Source organism: Ambystoma mexicanum, chromosome 5q (genome assembly GCF_040938575.1).
Source record: "Ambystoma mexicanum isolate Mex_15411 chromosome 5q, UKY_AmexF1_1, whole genome shotgun sequence".
NCBI classification, from domain to species: Eukaryota; Metazoa; Chordata; class Amphibia; order Caudata; family Ambystomatidae; genus Ambystoma; species Ambystoma mexicanum.
In genome coordinates, this window is record NC_090933.1 from 821,661,817 (window position 1) to 821,687,185 (window position 25,369).

Consider the following 25,369-nt stretch of genomic DNA (forward strand, 5'->3'; position numbering starts at 1 on the left):
AACAAGGAAGCCTCAATGACTAGGGGATAGTTATCTGTCTCCGGGAATCTGTGCCTCTAATCTGAAGCACAGCCTAATAGAGATATTGAGATGGTCACTTACCGACCATCAAGACCATAAGACTCTGGTGCTTAAAATGAGGAAACACGCAAGGAGATTAGGCTAATACACTAATAACACCTGGATCCATTGTCAAGGTTTTAAAACATGATGATTCTGAGTCTTTCAATAGATCGGAGGTCTGCACCCTTCGTCTCTCTATGCTTATTAAGCATAGCCAATCCAACAACAGTAGTTCATGTCACTTAAACCCCAGAAAGAGAAGAGAGGGAGAGGGAAAACGAGCAAGTGAGAGGGAGAGAGAAAACAAGAGAGAGAGTGACAGAGGGAGAGGAATGGAGAGAGAGGGAGATAGAAAGAAAAAGAGAATTTCCTGCAACCGCTCACATATAGGATAATGTTTATTTTTATAAAAGAAAAACCTCATTGTTAACTCTGACCCAAACTCAGCCTGGAAAGTGAAAGCATCACAGGGCACAAGCTGTGCAACTATAAAATTGGCATTATATGCACCCTGCCTGGTGAACTAACGTGTATGCAAAAGAAGTTAGAGAACCACGGGAAATATTGATGGGACTCCTTCACCCTTACTGGAGTCAATTTCAATACAGTATAATTAAGGGTGCATTCCCATGTGGGGTAAAATACAGCCCCAGAATGTCCAAGATAGAGTGGCCATACCACGCCATACGAGGAGAGGAAAGCGGCTTGTGCAACACCCATTGGAATATGCAGGCCAGTCCAAAGAACATATTTTCCAACATGAGGCTTAGTGAATGAGCGGGAATGGGCCTCCCTCCATTTTGTTAGAATACACAGGCACTCAGCTGAAGAAGAGTGCATCTCAGAAATGTACTATTAGTAACATTGCCCAATGGATTATATAAAAGACATGTGGCATTGCAGATGCTGACTTCATGTAAAAAGGGAAAATGCCCACTTTGTCAGATTCAAAACTGCAACATGCACATGGAAAGAAAATATACATTTTAAACACTTGGCATTTGGAAGCTAAAAAGGAGGAATGATGCCTTCCATTTAAGAAATAAAGTCGAATGACAGACTGCTTTTTCAGGAATAAAGAGACTATGACATCATGTAAAGAGAAAGGCCTATTTCGTTTTTGCATAAAAGAACTCTGGTTCTCTGTGTTAACTGTGGCCTATCTGTGTGCAGGGAACCAAGAAGGAATCCACCTCTGTTCTCATATAGTAGAAAAGAAAGATTGTCTTTATGAACAACAGGCCTAAGTGTAATCCAAAATGCAATATGGTAAACATATTGTGCCAATATAAAAGGTTATTCTTGTCGAATTAGGCATGTAACTGGCTGCTATTGATTTTCTCCATGTAACTGAACTGGTTTTATCTGAAACTGTGACCCCCCCCAGACCTTTGGGCTGGGTTTATCAAGGAACCAGGCCCGAAGCTTCAGTTAAAAATATAAGAAATGTTACCAGAGAGAACGGGACTGCTGGGATTTACAGATAACATGACCAACAGAAATGACCCTTAAGGTCAAACCTCTCCATAAATTGTGCATTAGCTCAGAGCAAAGACCTTTGAAGCTCAGGAGGGGAGGGCAGAATCACATGGGCTGAAAAGCCAGATGTCCCAGTCATGTGGTTTGGAGAAAATGAAAATGCTTGGTTTTGATCTGCAGTGAAACTAGGAGCACCTATCATCCAATGCCATTGATTAACATTGGACTCCTTTTTCCCTAATAAAAAGAAAATTGTGCATCCCAGTGAGCCCAGCCCGTCTTCATACTAAAGGATATAAAAATCCTGCCGGGACCATATAAAATGAAATTTGTGTGATGGATGTAATTTAAGTTAGGATCAAAATTATGATTCTGACATTTTCATACATCTGAGAACCTGGAGAAATTGATAGAGTGATAGACTGTGAAATTAATGCTGGAAGTATGTAGTGTTAGAGCTGTACCTATTACGGCACAGCCACAAAACGCAGAAAACGATAGCTCCACCGAGGAAGGTCTTGCCGACATACAACTAGTAATGTCCGACTCGCCATAAAATGTATAATCCAAAAATATATAGATTCATGTTGTTATCTGAAAAATTAGCATAGCTGCAATGTTGTTATATTTTCAGAACACAAAAAGGTAAACCCCACTTGTCCTTTTGGATGACAAATCTTTCTCCTTCCTCAGCTTCCATAACTCATACCTCCCAACTTCTGGGCCTATCAGCAGCCAGTGGGTGTCTTGGTGGGAGGTGAAGGGAAGGTGCTAGCCAATCCTTACCATGGGAATTATGATAACGTAGGAGCGTCATCAGCCCTAAAAGAGGTCAATTTTCCATCAGAACAGGGCTTTTTCCACTTCATTCCTGGAGGTAGTCTACAGCCGGACTCTTGCGAGGAACAACTAGCAGAGAGGACATAATCCTTGCAATGGAGACAGTGAAAGGGAAATCTAGAAGCTAGCAAGGACACCCATTCGAGGAGCCAGAGGAAGTCTGGGTGTTAGAGAAAATCCTTGACTGAATCCCTTGACCAGACCTGCGCTGTCCTCAGAGGAGCCCTGCTGTTTCCCTAGATGCTCCATAATCAAGGCCTCCCATGTAAGTAGATATATCCCAAAGTCATCAAAAGTGTGGGGTGAAACTGCCAGCCTTAATCTCTTTCTCGCAGCGGGTAGAGGGGGTGGTACTAGGAAGACCCTTGGCACATTTTATTAAATTAAATCCAACTCAAATTAATTCCACTATAGAAAATCACCCCATTTATTTAAATTGAATTGTATTGGGAACAGCCTGCCTTAATCGTTTCCATTAAATTGTGGGGAGGGGGAAACTGTGTAGATACTTAGCGCATTGAATTGAAGTTAAATCAATTTATTCCTATATAAAAATCATGGGGTGAGTGTTGTTAGAGTTTGAAACTAACAAACTAACAAAGTTCATGCCCAGTGTGTTAGAGCCGGTATAGACAATAAAGTACTTGGGTGACTCTACCTTTCTGAAACCCCTGACATCTGTTCAGAATGGGGGTCCTGAATCCCAAAAGAAGTAATCCTAAAACGCTACCTTTCAAGTGAATGGGGAGGAGGTAAAAACGAAATTGCCCATGTATTCACTTGCATCCCCAAACCAGAATTACAAATCGCTGCATGTCCTTTAAATGTGTGTTGAAAAATGGTTTCCCCATTTGAGTTCCTTTTACCAAACCTTGCTTTTCAAATAAAAGCCCAAAACAATTTTACCATTGAGTTTCTTTCTCAAACATTGCCCTTCTAAAACTAAAGCCAAAATGATTTTCACATTCAGTTTCTTTCTCAAACATTACCTTTCTATACATAAAGCCAAAATGATTGTCCCATTGTGTTTCTTTCTCAAATATTGCCTTTCTAAAAAAAAAAGCCAAAACGATTTTTCCATTACATAGTGAATGGTGTTTAGGGTTAATTTGCAATTAAATATGATGTAAGTTGTGCCTGCCAAATTCAAAATTTTACCTGTGTGTTGTAGTATTTGTAAGTTCATTAGAAATATAAGTCAATCATTTTGGTGCAAGAACTTTGAATGTGTGATCTTGTGTAGTGCCACAGCATTGGTTGTTGATCTTTTGATTTCTATTCCTTTTTGTTAAAACTCAAATAAATATATATATCATTACTATACACTGGCCTGGTTCCTAGCTCATTAGTGGCATAGAGTGTATTTGTTGGTGCGGTGCGAGACGAGTTGGAGGACTCACTAAAGGTGAATCTGTATAAGCGCTTCGGGTGCGCGCCACCTTGCTTGGGGAGGAAATTAACTCCATGAGCTGAGAGTGACTGCCTAATAATCGTGACATAGCTGGGGGCTCGTGGCTAGGGTTTGGTTGAGAGTCTTCTCTTGTGACAGTGCAGTAGCAGCAGAGTATTCATTTGGGATTGTACTTTTTTACCGACTATAAAGGTTTACAATGACAAAAAGTTCTACAAATGCTACCACCAAAGGTTCGAACACCAAAAGTTCGAACCTTTGGTGGTAGCATTGCAAGTAAGTAAAAAAAAAAAAAAAGACTGCAGGGGCTGAGTGCGTGTCCCCCGAAACACCCCGCTCACTATACTGTGTGGTATAGTGAGCGGGATGTTGCGGCGGACACCCCGCAGCACACCCACAAAACCCCCCAAAAAAAACAGGGGCTGCGGGGGTGTCCCTGCAACACTCCACTCACTATACTTTACAGTATAGTGAGCGGGGGTTGTGCCCCTGCAGCCCCCATAAAATAAAAAAAAAGAAAAGGACCCTGCGGCGCCAATTCCCGATCACGGAAGTGAAAGGGAACTGGCGCCGTAGGGACTCAGCGTGAAGAAAAAGGTAAGAGGGGTTTGTTTATGTTGGAGGTGTGGGTGGGGGTGTGTTGAGGGTGTGGGTGGGGGGGTGGTGTGGGTGTGGGTGGGGGTGTGGGTATGTATGTGTGTTTGCATAAGAGAGGTGCAAACGTTTGGTGGTTCGCACCTTTCTCATGTGAACTTTCCGGCCGCAGTAAAATCAGCCGCGGTCGGATCATGTAGATCCATTCATTTGGGTGTAATTGCATTGCAGTGGATGGAAAGTTGTGTTGCATTGTGAAGGTGCCATTCAGACTTGTACACTGGGTTCCAGGGTGGTGTATAGATAAAAGTGTTTATTTTGAGTTGTAATTGTGAGTGGAAACTAAGTAGGAACAGGGTTGAGATTTTTGCCCATGCATAGAGAGTATATAAGGTGCAGAACACAGTTCAGAAGGAGCACTATAGAAATATATATGGCCAGGAAGCACCTCCTATCCAAATTGTTTATTAAAAGTGAATGGGTAGAATAAGAACATGAAATATGGCAAGCCAGAATGAAGCAGGAGGTTACTTGTGCAACTCTTGACATGTGGCAGGATAATAGGCTGTTACATCAGGCCCTGACAAACCTTTACATGACACAAACCAGCAAAGATGAGCAAATTAAAATGGCTCAGCTCACAGAATATATGTATTTCCATATGCTGCTCTTGGAAGAAAGACAACCGGATAGTGTGGCCTCTGTGCAAAACCAAGGTGCAATAAGAAGCGATAGCACAACAGAGCCAAAACCTATTGAATAGCTAAGAAAGGAGTTGAAAACACAGCAGCAAGAAAATGGAGAGCAATATGAGTATAAAGAATGTGTTGAAAATCTGAGCGCAAGTCAACACAAATTAAATGAGCAGGTTGTTCACGATAGAGTCTCCTTCGAGGACATTTTCACATTTCAAGCCAGGTTAAAAAACTGAAAGCTGAAAACATCCAGTTAATTATTAAGTTTTAAGGAGGTTAATTCTCAGGGTGAATTCCATCAGATGCATCAAGATCTGAACACCTTGAAACAGCAGAGAGCAGTTGAGGGAAGAAAATAACAAATTAAGTCAAGAGAATAGTGCCCTGTTCCAGGAAGTGCATCAGTTAAGGGTAGACGTGGAGAAAAGTGAGTTATGTTCTCAGCAACTGACTGACTTGAGGCTAGAATATGGTCATTTAATGGAACATGTGAGGCAAGCAGAGGTTGACATAGAGCAGGCAACACGGGCCAAAATTGCACAAGGGGAGGAGATTAGTCTCCTGAAAAAGAAACAATCTAAATATGTGCAGAAGATACAAGCCTCACAGAAAGAAAATGAGTCCCGTTGTGAAGAGAACAAGAGACTAAGGGACTGATTAATGTCACAAAGTAAAGTGATAGAAGCCAATCAATGTTACGCTCACCTGGTCTCTGCGGAGGTGTTGGGGCACGGTTGTACCCCTCCCTGAACTTGAATCACCCCCTTCGGGCCTCTCCCTCAGTAGAAAAGCTGTGAGCGGTGGTACGTGGTGATACTGCTCCTACATGGAGATAAGAGTGTGTGAGTGCGCAATCTGTGATTGTTATACCTCTCGAACCCTTCACCCCAAAGTACGGTTTCTGTGAGCATACGCCGGCCCATAAAGCTCACCTGTGAATTATGGAAGATAAGCTCTCCATCCTGCTACTTCAGGCAGGGGCACGTCGAATGGGATCTAGTTCCTTCACTGATCCCTGATAAGGATTAGTCCAGTCCAGCTGCGACTATGCTTCTCCTTATGATTGAAAAGTCTTTCTTGAGCTCTTGTTCGTTCTGTTTACTGTCTTTATATGTTGCTCCTATTACGCCCGCAATAATGTCTCTCTTCTGCGGCCTCAATGCAGCTGTGAGACGCAGCCGGATGGAAGATGGATGCTACCGCAATGTTTGACAGCAGGTAAGTGATGGTTTAAGGAAAAGCGTGAAGTATGGCGAAGCGCAACCTTAAACTGACTGTTTTTTCGATATCTAGCCTTGTCTTCTGTTTTTCCTAACAGGTGCTGCTGTCACCGATGGAGCGTGTCATGCTGCGGTGCCAAGATGAAGATTTCAGTGGAACCTGTCCTGCTTGTGCTTGTAACATTTGTCTTGCCAATTCGTCAGTCTTTCTCGAGCTACAATAAGATCCCTCCATAATGCATTGGTTTCCTGTCTTGAAGCTTGTACTTCAGCCTATAATTCGCCTAGTAAGAGGGCTAACTGATCTGTTTCTGAAGTTTCCATAACGCCCAGGCAGAGAGTATTAGAGGCTTTCCATTCTGTTATGCTCACCTGGTCTCTGCGGAGGCGTTGGGGCACTGTTGCAGCCCTCCCTGAATTTGAATCACCCCCTTCAGGCCTAAGATTGTGTGAGTGTGCCAATCTGTAATTGTTGTACCTCGCGAACCCTTCACCCCAAAGTATGGTTTCTGTGAGCATATGCTGGCCCATATAGCTCACCTGCGAATTATGGAAGATAAGCTCTCCGTCCTGCTACTTCTGGCAGGGGCGCGTCGGATGGGATCTAACGCCTTCACTGATCCCTGATAAGGATTAGTCCAGTCCAGCTGTGACTATGCTTCTCCTTATGATTGGTAATTCTTTCTTGAGGTCTTGTGATGCTGTTCGTTCTGTTTAATGTCTTTATATGTTGCTCCTATTTATGCCCGCAATAATGTCTCTCTTCTGTTTTCTTACCTTAAATGGAAATGCGGCCACAATGCAGCTGTGAGTCGCGGTCGGATGGAAGATGGATGCTACCGCAATTTTTGACAGTAAGTGATGGTTTAAGGAAAAGTGCGAAGTAGAGCGAAGCGCAACCTTAAACTGACAGTTTTTTCGATGTCTAACCTTGTCTTCTGTTTTTCCTTGCAGGCGCTGCTGTCAACGATGGAGCGTGTCGTGCTGCAGTGCCAAGATGAAGATTTCTTTGGCGTTCCGTAAAGTGTAAAGATGAATACTTGGTTCGCTGAAGAGGTGTAGAGGTAAGAACAGCTTCCCCCAGTTGTTACGTATGCTGGCAGGAAGCAGGATGTCCAGGAAGCAGGATCTGCAAAGATATTTCTGACCTCAGGCGACGGTGAGCGTTACGCTGCTTTCAAGTGCAGAATAACGCAAAGCGTCGGTCTTGAGGATCGGGGCAGCTTATATAGCTGAGAGAGATCGTGGGCACGCCCATTAGGGCCGGCTTACCAGCCACACCCTGCCAATCCTAGAGAGTGAGCATGTGCAAAGGCAATCCATTAGCAGCCACACTCACGAATACACTTGGGGCTGATTAATTGATGGAATGCTCAAGGTTAATGCATCCTGCTTAATGGATGGAATGTTCAAGGTTAATGCATCCTGCTTAATGGATGGAATGTTCAAGGTTAATGCATCCTGCTTAATGGATGGAATGTTCAAGATTAATGCATCTGAAGTGCTATGTCCATAATAAAAATCTTTTGGTGTTAAATGGATGTTCTTGTTTACTTTTGTTCATCAGCCTGGCGCCAAAGGCGCCAGGACAGTGTCCACCCAGGTCTCCTGTGCATGCGACCCCTGCATGACTGTGCCCCCGACTTCATGACCATGATACTCAAGCACTGGTGTCAGAATTAAAAACTCAGGTCTCTGTATACCACCAAGAGATAGGGACTGAGAAAAACAAACGTGAGAGGTTGTAAAGTGAAATAGCTAAATATAAACAGGCTTTGAGGCACCCTGGGGTATGGAAAAGCGCCCTCCGATTACGGAATGATGACCCCCCTACCAGAGACCTCAAGCCAACTCACCGCCTCATATGTACAGAGTGCAGCTGACTTCATACCTACCGCTTCTCAAGAACAGGGAAACATGAGGCAGCTGGACTCACCCAGGCATGCTGAAATTGAGCCAGAAGGCCAGTCCTTATCAGATATTGATGAATATTCATCTCTACCAAGCAGAAGGGAAGGTGGCCAGAGAGGTGGCCTCTGGGAGTTAAAAAAAAACCCTGGCAGGTACTTCTGACCAGGAGTGCTCCTATGTATGATACCCAAAGCACCATCTGGCGGTGGTAGTGAGTTCTTCTGTCAGGCTGATAACTGCTACTGCACCGCCATCAGTGCCAGAGGGGCAGTGGCTCTTGTTCCCGAGTGGCCCACCAGGAGGTGGAGGGAAGATATGGAGGACGCTTGGCTTCCACTGAATTTCCCAAATAAGGGCTTTGCGACCAGGAGGTTTGACCAATTTCACTGGACCAGTGTACTTTAAAATGTTACATTTTGCACAAACGGTGCCTAAAAAAGGCCCTCTTGGTACGACTCAGTTTTTTTTTTAAAGTTATGAGCTTTGTTCAGTGAATGTGGGTCAGGCTGATGCTTTGTTAACCCACTAAACGAGTCCAACACAGACAGAAAGGGACCACGCCGTAGATGTTCAGACTTCCCGGACATACAGGAAAGGTGGGATATGGGCAGCATCAGAGCAAGAGAGCCCCACACAGAGAACACGTACTACACAAGAGCAGGACTGAAAGCTTCAATAACACACTGGAAAGTTACATCATGGGCAGCTTCACTGCGAGCGACGATCACACACCAAACAGATGCAGGAAGGGCAGCAGCAGTGCTAGATTCCTTCTCTGGCATCCGTAACAGTCATTGCATAGACACAATTGCTGCACATTCGCCAAAAGTATGAGCTTTCCTCTCAAATGCAGTACATACAGTTACTACATGGGCAAGACCGGCACATTATTCCCTCAGGTATAGTCAGCCAGTGTGGTGCTGCCCCTTTAAGGGAAGGGCAAGCGGCGGAGTGACGTTGCACTCCCCCACCTGCACTATAGATAAAGGGGGCGTTCCCGGCCGCGTTAGTACGACCGGGGAGCCCAAACACCGCAGATGTCTCCGGCTGAGTCTGTGGGGGTTGGGGGCTTATGGGAATCGCAATTAGGGTCACTGAGAGACCCCCAACAGTGGCGACGAGTATGTTGCCTGGGCCCAGCTGTGATACCTGGAACAATTGTTGAACGGAGCGGATGAGGAGGCTTGTTCGTTCCATGCCGCGGGCCAGGTGAATACCACGTGGCAGGCGGCCATTTTGAAACCTAGGCAGGGGATGTTCACGGCGCTCCGGTGGGGCCCGCAATCGACATTCAGGCCCAATTTTTGGACATAATGATAGCGGGCAGCTATATCTGCCCACACATGCCGAGATTTTGAATTTGTTAAGATTTTTGGGCGAGTTACGTTGAGTGAAGGCGAGGTGCTGGGGGTAAGGATGCTAAAGCCCGCTTGATCCCTAGACCTCTCTGGCTCAATTTTTGGACCCTCTGTGCTGGATTGTGGATCCTCTACATTGTGCTGCAGCTGAGGATTTTCATCTTCATCACCATCATCATCAGCATGACCTGCTGCTACATTTAAAGCACAATTTTGGACTGGTGGACCCCGTGGCCTGCTGCATCTGCTACAGATCTTCATCATCATCATCAGGTCTGGACATTGGACTGTGTTTGTGTGACTGGAATGGTGTACTCCACGGCCTCTGATGCCTGTGCTGGCTGGGTGAGTTGCGGCTCCCATCCTGTTCTGCGGAGGTGCCTGTGCGCTTTAACCCATGAGTGCACCTGGTGATCAAGACTCTTGGCAGCCTTCAAACCAGCAGTTACCTCAAGTTCAGCCCCCACCTGTGGTACAACCAGTTGTTCAGCCTGTGCCCCAATCATGGCACAAATGTGTGCCCCTGCGGCGCTCCAGCCAATCCCAGAGTTTGATGTCTCAGGACCTCCATCCAGTCTGGGGCCCAGATGGAAATGGTGGGTTGACCGCCTTGACATGTATTTCAGGGTCACCTTGAAGACCAACGACGACAGTAAGCTGGCGATGCTACTGTATGCCGCAGGGCCTGCGGTGCAGGAAATATTTGAGTCACTTCAAACTACTGATGCCTTGTATGGTGCCGCCAAGACAGCTCTCCAAAACCATTTCATCCCATTAGCCAACGCAGACTATGAGTGGCTTGTAATGTTATTGGCTCGCCAGAAGGAAGACGAGACTCTGGACACTTTTTATGGTCGTCTGAAACGACTGTCTCTGGCGTGTGAATGGGGTGACCCAGATGACATGATCAGGACTCTCCTAATTCAGGCTTGTTCATCGGGGAAACTACAGCGACAGGTTCTGAGGGAACCAGGGACCACTCTTGCTCGTATCCTGGAACTGGGGCGGTGCCATGAAGTCTCGGAGGCACGTGCGTCCAAGATAGAAGCAGGAACACGCCCACTGAAAACGGAGGAGGTATGTGCGGTGGGGCGTGGTGGCAGAGGTGTGGCTATGACCTTCCCCACCCTGCCGAGTGACCAATGGCGGGAAGAACATGTGGGCGGTGGGGCCTTGCTGACCCTATGCACGGGTGTGCAAGGCGTCTCTGCCAGTAATGGTGCCCAGAGACACCTAATGTGGCCCAAATAGACCAATGTGAGGAAGGAGCCCAAGCAGAAGAGGAAGAGGAGGAAGATGAGGAGAACATCTTCTTTGTATCATGTGTGCAGGTCCTCAAGTCGAAAAGCAGACGGCAACCGAGGTCAATTGTTGCAGTAAACAAATCCCTGGTCCCGGTGCTGGTGGACATGGGTGCGTCTGTCAACGTGATGGCCCGTGGACACTATGATGCGATGGACACCCCACCAAAACTGGTAACCCCCAGGGCTCGCATCTTCACATTCGGAGGATCAGAGCTGATTTCCCTGGATGGCGCATTTGTGGCCAAAGTAGAACATGCAGGATCATAAATCAGGGCGAGATTCTAGTGACTCTGGTTAGCACGAACACGCTGCTGAGCTGCGCCGCGGTGGAGGCCCTGTGCATTGTAAGCTTTGCGTACTCCGTGTACATGGAAGACATACATGACCTACTGGATAAGTACTCTGGCCTGTTCCAAGGAATGGGACAAATGGCTGGTGACCCAGTGAGGATACACATAGATGAGTCTGTGCAGCCCATCGCTCTGAAACACTGCAGAGTGCCCTTTCATCTGAGAGAACTGGTGGACAAAGAGCTGGACAATCTAGTAAACTTGGACATTATTGAAAAGGTTGAAGGTCCCACACCATGGGTGTCCCATATAGTGGTGGCAAGGAAACCGAAACAACCCGACTCAGTAAGGCTATGCGTCAACATGAGGCTTCCCAACAAGGCCATCAGAAGGGAACGACACCTGACGCCGACCATTGACAATATAATTGCGGAACTGCAGGGGGCTAATTTCTTTTCAAAGCTAGACCTCAGGGTACCGCCAGGTCATCCTGGATCCAGAGTTGAGGTATATAATGACTTTTACCACCCACAGAGGCATGTACAGGTATAAGAGACTCAGTTTTGGGGTGTTGTCGGCAGCCTAGGTATTTCAAAATATCATCAGAGGTGCCCTGGCTGACCTGGACAGAGTTTTGAATATCAGTGATGACATCCTGGTATTTGCAAAGACTGAGGTAGACCATTTACGCAAGCTGGCCAGGACTTTTGAGAGGCTGCAGTCGCTGGCCCTTATGCTCCACCGGGAAAAGTGTGAATTCTTGCAGCCGACCATCAAATTCTTTGGATTTATGTTCAAGGAGGGTGGTGTGTCACCAGACCCCAGGAAGGTAAAGGACATTAAAGAGGCCCAACCACAGGAGAATGTGTCTGAGGTGAGGAGTTTTCTTGGGATGGTGACGTACTGTGGTCGGTTCATCAAGAATTTAGCATCCAGGTCGTAGCCCCTAAGGGCCTACACTAAGAAAGAGTCTGTGTGGCAGTGTGGCCCTCTCGAACAGGCGGCATTAGAAGATATCAAAAGCGCTCACAGCTGAAGACACCATGGCGTTCTTCGACCCAACACTCTGGTCGGAGATAATTGTCGATGCCAGCCCGTTCGGCCTGGGGGGTGTACTGACGCAGATCAGCCTGGATGAAAGCATTTGCCCGGTGGCGTATGCAAGCAAGGTGCTGTCTGATACCGAGCAGCACTACTCCCGGATCGAGCGGGAGGCTCTTGTTGTCCGGTGGGGGTGCAGGCATTTCAGGCTGTACGTCTTAGGAAGGCCTGTGACTGTTGTGACTGACCACAAGCCGATGCTTCCAAATCTGGCTGGATCCTCATCAAAACCACCGGCGAGAATTGAACGGTGGATGCTTGCACCACTCCTCGAGTACGGGGTCTCGCTAGTATACAGACCCGGTACCAACAAATGCAGCGGACTATCTATCCCGCCACCCAGGGAAAGGCAGTGAAGATGCACCGGACGCATGTGCAGAAGAAGCGGATGACCACGTGCAGATGGTGGTGGAAGCAGCCACCCTAAATGCCATGCCCCTGGAAGAACTGGAGGCAGCAGCTGCTCGGAATGAATGTTTTCCCATCCTGAAGACCGCTATGCAACAGGGGTCGTGTAAAACAGTGCTTGAATCCCTGGCTAGATGTACCCAAGAAGCAAAAGGGGTGCTAGAACAAATGTGGAAGGTGAGGGAGGAACTGTCGTTCTCAGCCACAGGCATCCTGTTGACGGGTGACCGGATCGTTGTTCCCCAAGCCAAGATCCAGGAGGTAATAAGACTGGCCCATCAAGGACACCAAGGGGTCATGAAGACAAAGGCCCGACTAGGCCTCGAGGTGTGGTTCACTGAACTGGAGCGGCAGGTCGATGAACATGTGGCCGCATGCGTCTGGTGCCAGGCGGCATCCCCTGCACAACGAGAGCCGGCCATTGAGACCATGCCCCGAGGGACGTGCCCTTGGGAGGTGGTGCATTTAGACTTTGGGTCCACCACTCAGGGCACACACTTCCTGGTGGTGGTGGATGAGTACTCCCGATACCCAGAGGTTGAATTTGTGGACTCTGTGGCTTTTGAACATGTGGTGGTGGCTCTCGAGAAAGTCTTCACCTCTCATGGTTTTCCCCATTCCCTGTGCTCGGACAATGGGGCGCCCTTTCAGGGTGAGCGGTTTGCAGAATTGGTGGACGGGTATGGGGTTCAACATCGGAAGATCACCCCGCTCTGGTGCTGATGCAGACTTTAACAAAGACATTCTTCATAGCGCAGGGCCAAGGACGGTGCCCGAGAAGAGCGCTGTACCAATTCCTGAGGGTCTACCGGGCCACTCCCCATACATCGACGGGAGTGGCACTGGCGGAAGCCCTGTTCAAGTGGTTCCCCCGTGGACTGCTGCCAGAGGTTGTCGAGTAAGAACCTGGGGTTATCAATGACCAGCAGGTAGAGCATGATCGCCGGCTGAGGAGAGAGCAAGAGAACGCGAGTATACCGCCCACAACACCTGGCACCTGGGGATGAGGTGCTGATACGAAATCGGCACCCCCACGGGAAGCTGTCCCTCCCATATGAACCGGAGCCTCTGGATGTGATAGCCATCAAAGAATCAATGGTGACGGCATCCGACGGCAGATCATCCGTCACCAGGAACGTGAATTTCTTTAAGAGACTGGGTGATACAAAGACTGATCCAACCCAGGAGCAGGATAGCATGGAGGTGCCCGATGAGGGTGGAGGTGCTGGACCATTCCCGTTGTTTCCCGCTGAGGGAACGCCTGCTGAGGGATCGCCTGTGCCAGAGGCCAGCAGGAGGTACCACCTGACGACAGTGCGAGGGAAACCTGCTCACCTCACCGACTGCGTGGTAGGACAAGTATCTTGAACGACCTGTCGGGTCGTTGTAGTCGTTAAGGGGATCCACCAGGGTGGCTGTGATTAAAGGGGTGCCGCAGAAGGATATGTTTACATTTGCACTGTTTGACGTGTTGTGTGTTATTGTTGGAATTGTTAATGTAAAATGTTTGTCCTCATGATAAAGGAGGAGTGTGGTGCTGCTCCTTTAAGGGAAGGGCACGCGGTGGAATGACGTTGCACTTGCCACGTGCACTATAAATAAAGGGTGCATTCCCAGCCGCGTTAGTGCGACCGGGGAGCCCGAACACAGCAGACGTCTCCGGCTGAGTCTGTGGGGGTTGGGGGCTCACAGGAATTGTGAATAGGGTCACTGAGAGACTCCCAACAGCCAGGCCCATTTCAAGCTTTTGTTAAACAGGTACCTTATGGGCATGGCTAAGGCAAGCTTCCGCAACATTCATAAGGTGCAGCATACACAGGGTCACTGCAAGCATCCCTAACTAACAAGTACACTTGTAAGGACAAGGCTGGTGTGTGCTTCCCGCTCATCAGATACAGCATCAACAGGACGCGAGCAAACGTTTCAGCATCAGCGATTGTAAATCTTAGTAAGTACAGCACGGGGAGGATCACTGCATGCTTCCCTCAGAAACTGATACAGTTACAGAATGGACATGCCCAGTGCATGTTTTCCTAACAGGTGGGTACGGGTACATCATTGTGGATAAGGCTTATACATGTTTCCCCAACAAATGGGAATATCGACGGTATGGGACAGGTTAAGCTTCCTTCACAAATGCGTACAAGTACAGCACATGCGGGGTCAGTACAAATGTCACTCAGAAAAAGAGACAGCATGTGCAGGGTCATTGAAAACTTCCCTCACAAACAGGTATAGCATGAACCGGGCCAGTGCAAGCTTCCCTCCCAAACAGGTACACAATGGGCAGGGCTAGTGGTTCTGATACATCATTGCTGGGCCAGTGAAAGTTTCCATCACAAACATGCACAGGTACAGAGTGGGCGTGGCACCGATCTGCAAGGGCCTATGCAAACATCTCTCCTACATGGGGACAGATATAGAACAAACAGGATCAGTGCAAGCTTCCCACACACTGCAGCACGTGCAAGGTCAGTGGATGCTTTACAGGCGCAGCATAGTCATATCATTGTAAAGAAGCTGGAAGCATGGATACATGTACAGGGAGCCAGGTTGACCAGCCCTCACAGAAACAGCTGCCACATTATGGACAGTGCTAGGGCAAGTTTCATTTGCAAAGAACAGCTGCCAGCTTCCAAACACTCAGAGCGCTCCACTTTCAGATACTCCTCTCCTCCAATCAGCAGCACTTACCAGGAGCTGCCTGAGGAGAGAGGCATGTGCAGGAGGCACACTGAGCAAAGGTGCCTGTTTCCGGAACTCTATGCGCTATCTCACTGCTGCTCCTACTTCTTGTGTGGGAGCGGAAGGATGAGGGGAGGAAAATTGGTTAAGAAGTGCAGCTGTTAGAAGGCGCATACAAATCTGTGGCCCTTTGGAGCGCAAGTGCACTGCAGAAAAAGCTCTGCCATTGTTGCCTATATTCATTTTCACGCCTGGTGGTCTATTAATAGCTCCGGCACAGCTTTTAAGAGACCCTGATTTGGAGGTTCAGGTGATTTTGATTATTAATATATACCTAGAATAGATTATGCATGCGTGTGCAAATTGTCAATCAGCAAGGTTAACGTAGGGAGTAAACACGTTGTTTTATCAATTTATTGTTTATTGTTTATGAGTCTACAACATTGTCGTCAAGTCCTTGGCATAGAGCTGGAGACCACCTTTGTTTGAAGTGGACTGAATTCACCGTCTGAATCTTAGCCAGAATCGTCGGGTGGGATTGTAGATCAGGAATTATAAATTAGCTGTGCTGCCCCTAGCCGAAACAATCAATACATCCCTAAACACGTCTGCAACCTTCAACGTTAGCATTGACGTGCTGTTGGCTTCCTTGAGAACACAGAGTACAATATTAAGGGGTAAAAACAAGTAAATCACAGATACGCTTTCATTTTACTCTCTATTCGTGAAGGTGGTGCTGCCTGAAAGGTGCACGTGCAGGTGTCATTTATAATGGATTCCTATCCCCATTGTTGCTTTTGCAGATGCAGTGGGAATGAGGAGGGGGGAAACCTAGTTCTCAATCTGCCTGCAAAAGATTTGTGAAATGCCCAGAGTGGTGAAATAAGTGTAAAGACTGGCGTAACCCTTTTACACCCTGTCTGTACTCAAGGACAAGGACGCGGGGTGCTGAGCTCCCGCAAGGGGCTTGTGCTCTCCTACCTGTCTGCTGGTTGCTGCGCCGCTCGTGGGATAAGGGCACAGGGTGCTGAGCTCGGTACAGCCCATTTCGGCACAGTCAGTTCGGCGCAGGCCGGTTTGGCGCCACCAGTCCGGCGCTGGCATCTTTTGGTGCCAGCACATTTCGGCGCGGCAGCACTATTTAATACAAGTTTAAAAATAAAATATTAATGTTATCGCGAACCCTGACCTGCAGGAAGAGCTAACCCCTTGGCTATGGAGATCTGATCAGTTTCAGCTGCACCAGTTACTTATATTAATGTGGGTCATGAAGAACGCTCGTACAGCTTAAACATCTTAATATAAGTAACTGGTGCAAAGAAAATTGGTAAGAGCTCTATGGCCCTGCATTAACTCATCAGTCACTCACCTCTGCAGGGCAGGGATCGCGACTGCTCTAACACCATATTTATTTCTGGATTTTATTAAAAGTGCACTTTTAAAAGTGCACTGTTAAATAAAATTGCAGCGAAGTGGCCGCGCCAAACAGGCTCCTGTGGCGAAACTTCTGCGCCAAATCGGCCCGCGCCGAACTGGCGTCACCGAAACGTCCTGCTCCGTGTGGCGCTAATGCAGAGGGTGTTTTGTGAGCAACGGGGCGTCTGCCGCTGTAACCCTGCTTTCAGAAAAGCTGCTGATTATTGATTCATTGGGATTCATTGGGACAATGTGAGGAGCGCGACGAAGGGGTTTACTTGAATTGACATGTCTGCCTTTGACTGCCTTCTGATTGCATTTCTGCCCTTCTTCCCTTTGTGCGCTTTATTAGGCTGAAGGCTAAGGTCGCCAGCCCTTCTCCCCCTCCCTCCGTCCTCAACACAAAGCCCCTCAGCGTGTTATTCAACAAAGACGCAGGCTGCAGGATTCGTCCACTTCGTCACCGACCCAGGTGCTAAGATTACAGGTGATGCATACACTTTAATTAATGAAATGAACAACTTCCTGGCAAGTGCCGCGCTGGAGAAGGGGAGCAATGCAAGCGAGATAATATCAGAAGGCAACTTTGACAAGAGTGGCGGGGAAAGGGATCACGCAGCGAGGGAATGGCTCCCTAGCTCCTTCTGCAGTTAGCCCTGGGAAAACCGATGTGCTATCACCGGTCTTCACGAGTAGTGGCACGTCGGATTGGGCGAACGGCCATTTAGGAGTTCCTGAACTAAAGCCCATTACATTCTGTCGCAACTGACCCCTTGAAACCCCCGCACCTATATCATCTATCTTTGCGCGCCCCATGGATTACCACACGAATCTGAATAAGCCCTTGAAGTCCTGTACGAACAATCCCATTATTGTGGCACCCATATTATTTGTAAATACAACTGCAGAGGGAATCGAGGCTGCTGCCTCTCCAATTGAAATACACCTTTAAAAAAAAAAAGAGGGTCACACGGAAGGAGCACCGAGCACTTTGCCGCCCAGAACCAGTCCGTTTTCATCATTAAAAACCCCTCTCTTTCATGCAACAGAAGCTCGGGGCTTGACAGCTCCCACTGTTGAAAAACCAGCACAGCTCTGCCAATGCTCTCTTGTCCTCAATGAGTTGGCGGCTATAAAGAACCTCCTATTGCGGTTCCTCGAAGATTGTAGGGGCCTAGGAGGGGGTACTTCAGGGGAGCATCGTCTGAGCACTGAGGCCAATTTAAGGTGGACTTATTCAGTAGCAGAGAAATTCCACAATACTCAAGAGACTGCCGTTACCCAGCGCTCCTTAAATGGTACTCCTGGTAACTTTTTACTGTCCTCCTGAGTGACAGCTAAAAAGGGGACTTGGAAACAATGTGACCCGGGTATTTCCCTCACAGTTCATAAACTGCCGCTCAATCCAACACAAATGCCCGGGCGGCCTGACTCTGGGGAGAACAACCATGGGAACCAGTACAACTGGCAGGTAGGGAAGCTGGGGAGTGGGGCGCAAGAAGCAGACCACAGAGTGGCCCCAGAAATGGCCACCCAAGGAGCCCAAAAACACAAACAGACCTGGTCAGGGTATGTGGAGTGGAAATACGAGGGGGCCTGTCGGGGAGGAGTGGTGTTTTTGCAAATGTTCCAGCAATCAGTCGGAAGTGAGCGACTCTCTTAAAAAGAAATGCATCAATTGGCTTGGATCAGTCTATGGATGCCGCTCCTTAAATAGAGAGGACATCTTAAGTTGAAAAAGACTGAGTCATAAAGAGGGAAGCACTTCTGACACTGTTTGCATTGTACTAAGGGACTCAAGATTGGCCATGGACTTACAAGGAATTGGAATGAGATGATGCCCACCGCCCCGTAGTTCGATTGTAATCAGTGCCACCCACCCCGTCTGCAAAAACGATAACCCTTTAGGAACCACGTACTCCACAGGAATGAGGACCCTGAACCTGCCGCTTTCTGGAGACAACAGAACTCCCTTGGGCAAAAGACCTGAGGAGGCTACTTTTGACCGTGGGAGTACCTGACAATGTTATTCATATAGTCTCTCATCTTCTTGGAGGCAGTTAATATTAGAAATGCCCTGGGGCCGTAAATAGAGGTAGATATGGCCCAACGAACTAGGGGCCTGCCTGGTGCGTATCACTCCTATTGAATATGTTTCATGTGTCACATGTATGATGACATATTTCTGTGTAATTTGATGGCCTTATGGCCGAATAAAGTTAAGATATACTCATATTTTATTGCACCCAGGTTTTTATAATGAGCCCCATTTTGAGGATAACATTCAAGCTGGAAGTTTGAGAACTTCGTTGTGAAGAGATCTGCAAATGACCGAGCCTGAAACATGACGTTTTATGTACTGCTGCTTCCACACAAAATCCTATGAACTCTGTGGGAACTGATACACTTTTGTTAGGGCAAGTCCTCCTATTCTTCAAACCTTAAAGGCCCCAAGACACAGCTACCATTGTTCTAGCTCTCCTTCTCTTTGTTGGCCGCTTCATTAGGATTCTCAGTCACCCACTTTACCCCAAACATAATAATGGCCACCATACAGACTTACATGTTTCCCTTGCCATCGTATACCCATTTGGTGCTGCCAATCCCTTCATACGCCGATGCCAGGTAGTAAATGCAAGCGTTGAGGTGCAGGACAAACAACAAGTAGCCAGTCGTACGAACAACCCTGCACAAAAACCATATTATTAGAGTTAAAATCCATGAATAATTGTCACAGTACATTTCTACTCATCAAATCTTCAGGCAAAACGTGGATTGGCTATAATAACACATTATGCTCAAACCTAGACATAGGTTATAACCACAAGATATTGGCACTTAAATATTTAGCTGATTTGAAACAAATGACCAGCATATGTAAGAAAGGAAAGTGTGCACGTTAGGCACATTGTAAGAGAGAAAACTATGGGTGTCATTTTACAAAAATGCGAATTGTTAGCATTTATTATCTGTTGTCAGCCCTGCATGCCATTCTCGACTTTGCATAGCAGAGTGCAAATATAATAGGTCAATAGCAGGCAACATCACCTTTACTCTTTACTTTTACAATGTAAATGCCGCCTGTAAACAATGCTTTTACAAAGGATTCCTACTGGATCCCCTGTTTTTAGAAGGCCTGCTTTTAGCTTGTACTAAGTGCAGCTAGATTCCATTGGCATGGGCGGCGCCAGCCACTGGCTAGGGAGGGCAGAAGGTACAGAGGTGAAACGCCTGTGCAGACGATATCAATGTACGCCCTCCCCTATGACGAATCCAAAGGCTCAGGCTCATCTTTTAGATGGCCCACGCATCCAATGATTGGCATCACTTTGTGAAACTAACTTGCCACTGAATTGGGATGCAAGGAAAGGCCTAATGGCTAGCAAACCTTCTAATTAAACAGCATCGCACTAATCACACTCCCCTGCGGCGTCCCATTCTCCATCTTCCAAACCTCAGACATCACACCCCTCACTCTCACCTGAAAGGTCCTGTCAGCCAAAAACGCCTTAATCCACCGAAACATCCTCCCCTTCACACCCATCTCCAACAGTCTCACCAGCAACCCATTCTTCCACACCATATCTTACGCCTTCTCCAAATCCAAAAAGAATGCCCCCACCATCTTCCCATCACACAACGCCTCCTCCACTCCAGTCACCAACCTCAGTAACGGATCTGCCACCGACCGATTCTTCCTGAACCCACTCTGAAAATCACTCAAACACCTATTCGACTCCAAATAAAACCCCAAACGCTCAACTACCATCCGTTCCATAACTTTACACAACACAACAGTCAGCGCAATCGGTCTATACAACTTACACTCCGTCAGGACCTTGCCACTCTTCAAAATCGCCACCACAATCGCTCTCTTCCACAACCTCGGTAAAACTCCACTCTTCCAGATCTCATTGAACAATGCTAACACCTCCAACTTACATTCCACTGACAACTTCTCCAAAAATACATACATGACCCCATCCACCCCTGGACTAGACCACTTCCCCTTCCAATCGCCCCATCCAACTCCACCATAGAAAACGGAACCTCATACTGCTCTTCCCAAGGTCCAATATTCGCCAACAACTCCCGCATCTACTCCTCAACCACTCCCATACTTAATCTCACCGCCTCTGGGAAGTTCCCTGAACTGTGCACTCCCGCAAAATGCTCCCCCAACAAATTTGCCTTCTCCCCATCTTCACTGACCACCTCTACCCCTTTCAACAACACAGACATACCACCCTGCGGCCTCATCAACCCGGACATCCGCTCGAACTGCTTCCAAACCTCACCCACGCCAGAATTACTCCCCAGAGACCCACAATAGCCCCTCCAATATCCGCGCTTTCTTTCCCTAATCACCCTCTGCACCACCGCCTTCGCCTTCTTGTATGCCACCAAATCCTCCAACATTCCCGTTCTCACCGCCCTGGCCCTCGCCTTCTTACACGCTGCCACAGCCCGTGAACATTCCACCGACCACCAAAGAACCTCAACCTTCCCACCCTTCCCCTTCTCAACCTCCGGAACTGCCGCCACTGACGCCGCTCTCATTCCCTGCACCAAATGCTCATTCCATTCATCCACCCCCCCATCCCTATCCCGAGGAACAATCAATTCCTGACACATTCTCTTATACAACTCCCAATCAGCCTTCCTAAAGTTCAACCGGCTCCCAGACATCCGTGGCCTGATCCCTACCTCACCCCTCACTGTCACCAAAATACCAGAATGGTCACTCCCCATATCTCCATCCTCACGCACCTCCCAATCACATTCTCCCGCAATCGCAGCAGACACCCAGGTCAAATCCAAACACGACAACCTCCCAGTCCTCACATCCAACCGCGTACCTGAACCATCATTCAGCAAAAACAGACACAACTCATCCGCCATGTCTTCCAATAGTTCCCCATTCGCATCTGTCCGATCACTACCCCACAACGTGTTGGCACTGTTAAAATCGCCACACAAAACACAAGGTCCCACATGCCCCCTTATCATTCCAGACAGCACATCCACCTCCACCACCTCACACGGATTATAATAATTTAACACCAAGACTTCCGATCCCCCTACCCGAATCCCCGCCCCGATAGCCTCCACTGCTCCATCCACCACAATCTCTCTTACAACCAACCCCTTCCGAACTGCCAGAGCCACACCCCCCTCTCCCCTCCAACCTATGCTTACGAAACAACTCAAAACCCAGAATCACAAACTTCAGATCACCCCTTAACCACGTCTCCTGAATACAAACCACATCAACATTCAATTCCCCACACAGCGCCGCTTTCAACTCCTGCCCATTCCTCAAAAACTCCTCGCGTTCCACTGCAAAATCCTCAGGCTGACACCACACTCTGTTTCCGCACTTTAGTAACCATCCCGAACACATCCTTTTCCAACATATCCACAACATTCAAAAACCTCCTCCCTGCTTCCACCACTCCTTTCTTAAGATCCGACACACTGACTGACAAATTCCCCTGAACCAGCTCCAGCACACTCACTATAAAGCACATAAACTCAGTTTTCGGGACAACCATCATTTCTATGCCTTTCACCTCTCCCACCACTCTCTTCCTTCCTGCAGCCTCATCCACAACCGGCTCTCTGCCACACACCTCATTCACTACTCGTACCGGTTTCACCTTTGCCACTGCCTCCGCATAAGACAAACCTTCTGCTGCCCTCACCTGCACCACCTCTCGCGCCACCTTATGGCTCTCACACCCCCTAAACGCAGTAGAGTGCCCCCCCACAATTCACACACTTCTCCGGGGTCTCCACCTTGCATTCCTTAATATCATGATCTCCTCCACACCTCCCACAATGCCTCTCATTCCTGCACACTCTCGCCACATGTCCAAACTGCTGACACTTATAACACCTCAACGGCATCGCTACATAAACTTTCACACGGAACCTCTGATAACCCAACTCCACGACCTCCGGACACTCTGTTCTCGCAAACCTCACTGCCACAGTCGTTGACACCACATCCCCTTGTGCATCTCTCCTCCCCAGCCTCCACGCCTCCACTACCACCACATCCGCCAGCTGCTCCTCCACCTCAGACATATTCATGGACACCGGCACACCATACAACACCCCCTTACACGACACACCACTTTGATCAAACACTTGCACCGCATGTCTACCCAGACAACCCACCTCCAGAATCTTAGCCTTGCTACCAGCATCCGTCCCCTCCACCAACAACCGGCCCCCAGCCACCACTAGCACCCGAGTAACATCCCCCACAGCCGCCTTCACCCATCTAGCAATTTCCAACGGATTCACCCCCATGAACGTCTTTTCTCGACTCTCAGGCTTCAACACCACCTTCCACACACTGTCACCCTGCATCTTCTCCTCTCCAGACCCACCGCTCTCTGCGGCTTCCAGCCCTTTCAAAACGCGCTTTTCCTGAGTCACCATTCCAGAGTGGCCCCGTTCCAGCCCCCCTCCATCATCCCTCCGTGGAGACCTGCTCCCTTTCCTCTTTCCCCCCCTCCACAGGTGTAGACTTCACAGTCGGCGTTCTCCCCCTCTTCGCCTCCTCCTCCACCCCTCTTCTTTCCAACCTTCCCTTTCCCCTTACCCATTCTTACCGCCTCCTCCAAGCACACTCACTCCTTGCATCCGCCTCGAGAATCCGCTCCACCTCCTCGAGCCCAGCACCTCCTCCCAGTCACCGCTCCGCCCTGCCTGGGTCCGCCTCCTCTGCGTGTTTGTAAGCGCATGCGAGACTCTCGCTCTGCCTGTGCTCCCTGAATTGGATCGGTGGGGGGGGGGGGCTTCTTTCCAGACAGAGCTCCCGTTTTGATTTGCATGGCAGCCATCTTTGCTTGGGCTCTTTAACCAGCAAGAAAACGTAGTGTGCGTGGGGTCCAATAACGTGCACCGCAAGACAGGTGAGTGAAACTTCAAGTCCTTTATTTAATGAACGCGGAGAGTAGCAGGTACAACTGCGCAGGCAACTGACCCTTCACGCAGACCCTCATCTGTTTCAGAAATCTGTGAGTTCTGGAACACAACCAAAACATAACAGTGTGCTCCAAGTTCGTTACATTTAAGCTCATTTAACTTTTTTATTTAAAACATACTAGATGGGAAGGAATAGAACCAATGAAGCATCATTTGCCATTGCCGGTGCAAATTACTATTTGTGTTATGGAGAGGAAGGGGAAAGATGAATCGTAAGTTTTGAGCCGCCCCTCCTCTCTATCATATTAATGAATGCAAATGAGCCATGATGAGAATCTAGTGTGTACAAGCCTTACGTAAACCTTTCATACATTAGATTTCATTGATGGTTCATTTAAATGAGCGCCAATGGTGATTGCCGTCTTTACTTGCAGTCAATTTCTACATTATTATCAGTATTCTTACCTGTACATATATGCTTTCTTCAGAATACCTTCTAACCGGTCATTGAACTCAAAGAACGACGAATACTAGACAGAAACAAAACAAAAAAAGATTTCAATTATATGAAGGAAAGCGTACAATATTTAGTTGCATTACCTTGGTTAGTTTACTTTGCTTAAACACAATGAATAGCCAATACCTCGTAAAATCACCCACATTTTTACAATGTAAAACTGCACCGATGAGGCATTTTCATCGAGTCGTTTGACGAGTTCTTTTTTAATTCAATGCCGCCCTCTGTTGGAATTATGTGATAATGATGGTAGTCACAGATTTCACAGACCCTTGCAACATGTAAGTATTGTATTAAGTTCAACATGAACAGCCTGTTTTTGGATGGGGTGGAGCATTGAAAATTGCATGCAGTGGTTTCATAATCATGTAGATGCAAATGTTTTTGGTTACTGCATGCAATCACCATTTAAAAAAAAATTACCTCCTCTGTCTCACGAGTGAGACTTTCGTGCAGGAGTACACCAAATTCATTCCTTTGAAATCCACCTCATACTGTATTGCAACAAAATGACTATTTACTGACTTTGCACGGAGTTTGCACTGCAAAAATACACTTTGCACAGTTCCATGAATCAGGGTTTGTGTTGGCAGAGCAGTCACTTTTAAGCAGTGCAACGTCACTTTGAACCGTGCAAAGAAATCGGGCCCTGTATCTCCTTTCATGGTTATATGTTGCATTCATAGTAGCAACTGCTTTATGCGTCCACGTTTTATATTGCAGTATTTGTCACCAACATTTGAAATATTGTCCATCATGCAAAGCGCCCATTACCATGATGTGAACGCTCTGTCTTTGGCGAGCATCCGCTGACACGTTTTCTTTCCCACCGTTGGTAGGCTTAAAGACACATTAACCTCAGCCGTCGACTCTCTCCATATTATGGCACTAAATGAAAACAGCACTCATCCACCATGTTTCATTATCCAATGTCCTGTAGAACAGGCACTGAATGCCAACCCCAACATGGCACTCTCTGCAAGGTGACACGCTATGCTGTTTCACAGCTTATGTTCGCCTCTAGGGCCTTCATATTCATGGCATTGGTAGTGATGCAGTTTGAACCCTAATCACGAAAAAAGGACATGCCAGGGAGCTGAATTTGTGTCTCAGTCAATGCTCATTGTTTTAATGACCT

At 47.7% G+C, this 25,369-nt stretch overlaps 1 protein-coding gene across 2 annotated transcripts in view; it reads right to left on the minus strand.

Moving 5' to 3' along the window:
• Nucleotides 1-25,369, minus strand: part of CNGB3 (cyclic nucleotide gated channel subunit beta 3) — a 1,205,394-nt gene that overhangs the window by 332,503 nt on the left and 847,522 nt on the right. For both annotated transcript variants that reach the window (XM_069621307.1, XM_069621308.1), the window contains exons 10-11: nucleotides 24,180-24,244; nucleotides 19,339-19,461 (exon numbers count right to left, since the gene is read on the minus strand). In XM_069621307.1, the coding sequence (XP_069477408.1) occupies nucleotides 19,339-19,461; nucleotides 24,180-24,244 (188 nt within the window). The remainder of the gene's footprint in view (nucleotides 1-19,338; nucleotides 19,462-24,179; nucleotides 24,245-25,369) is intronic.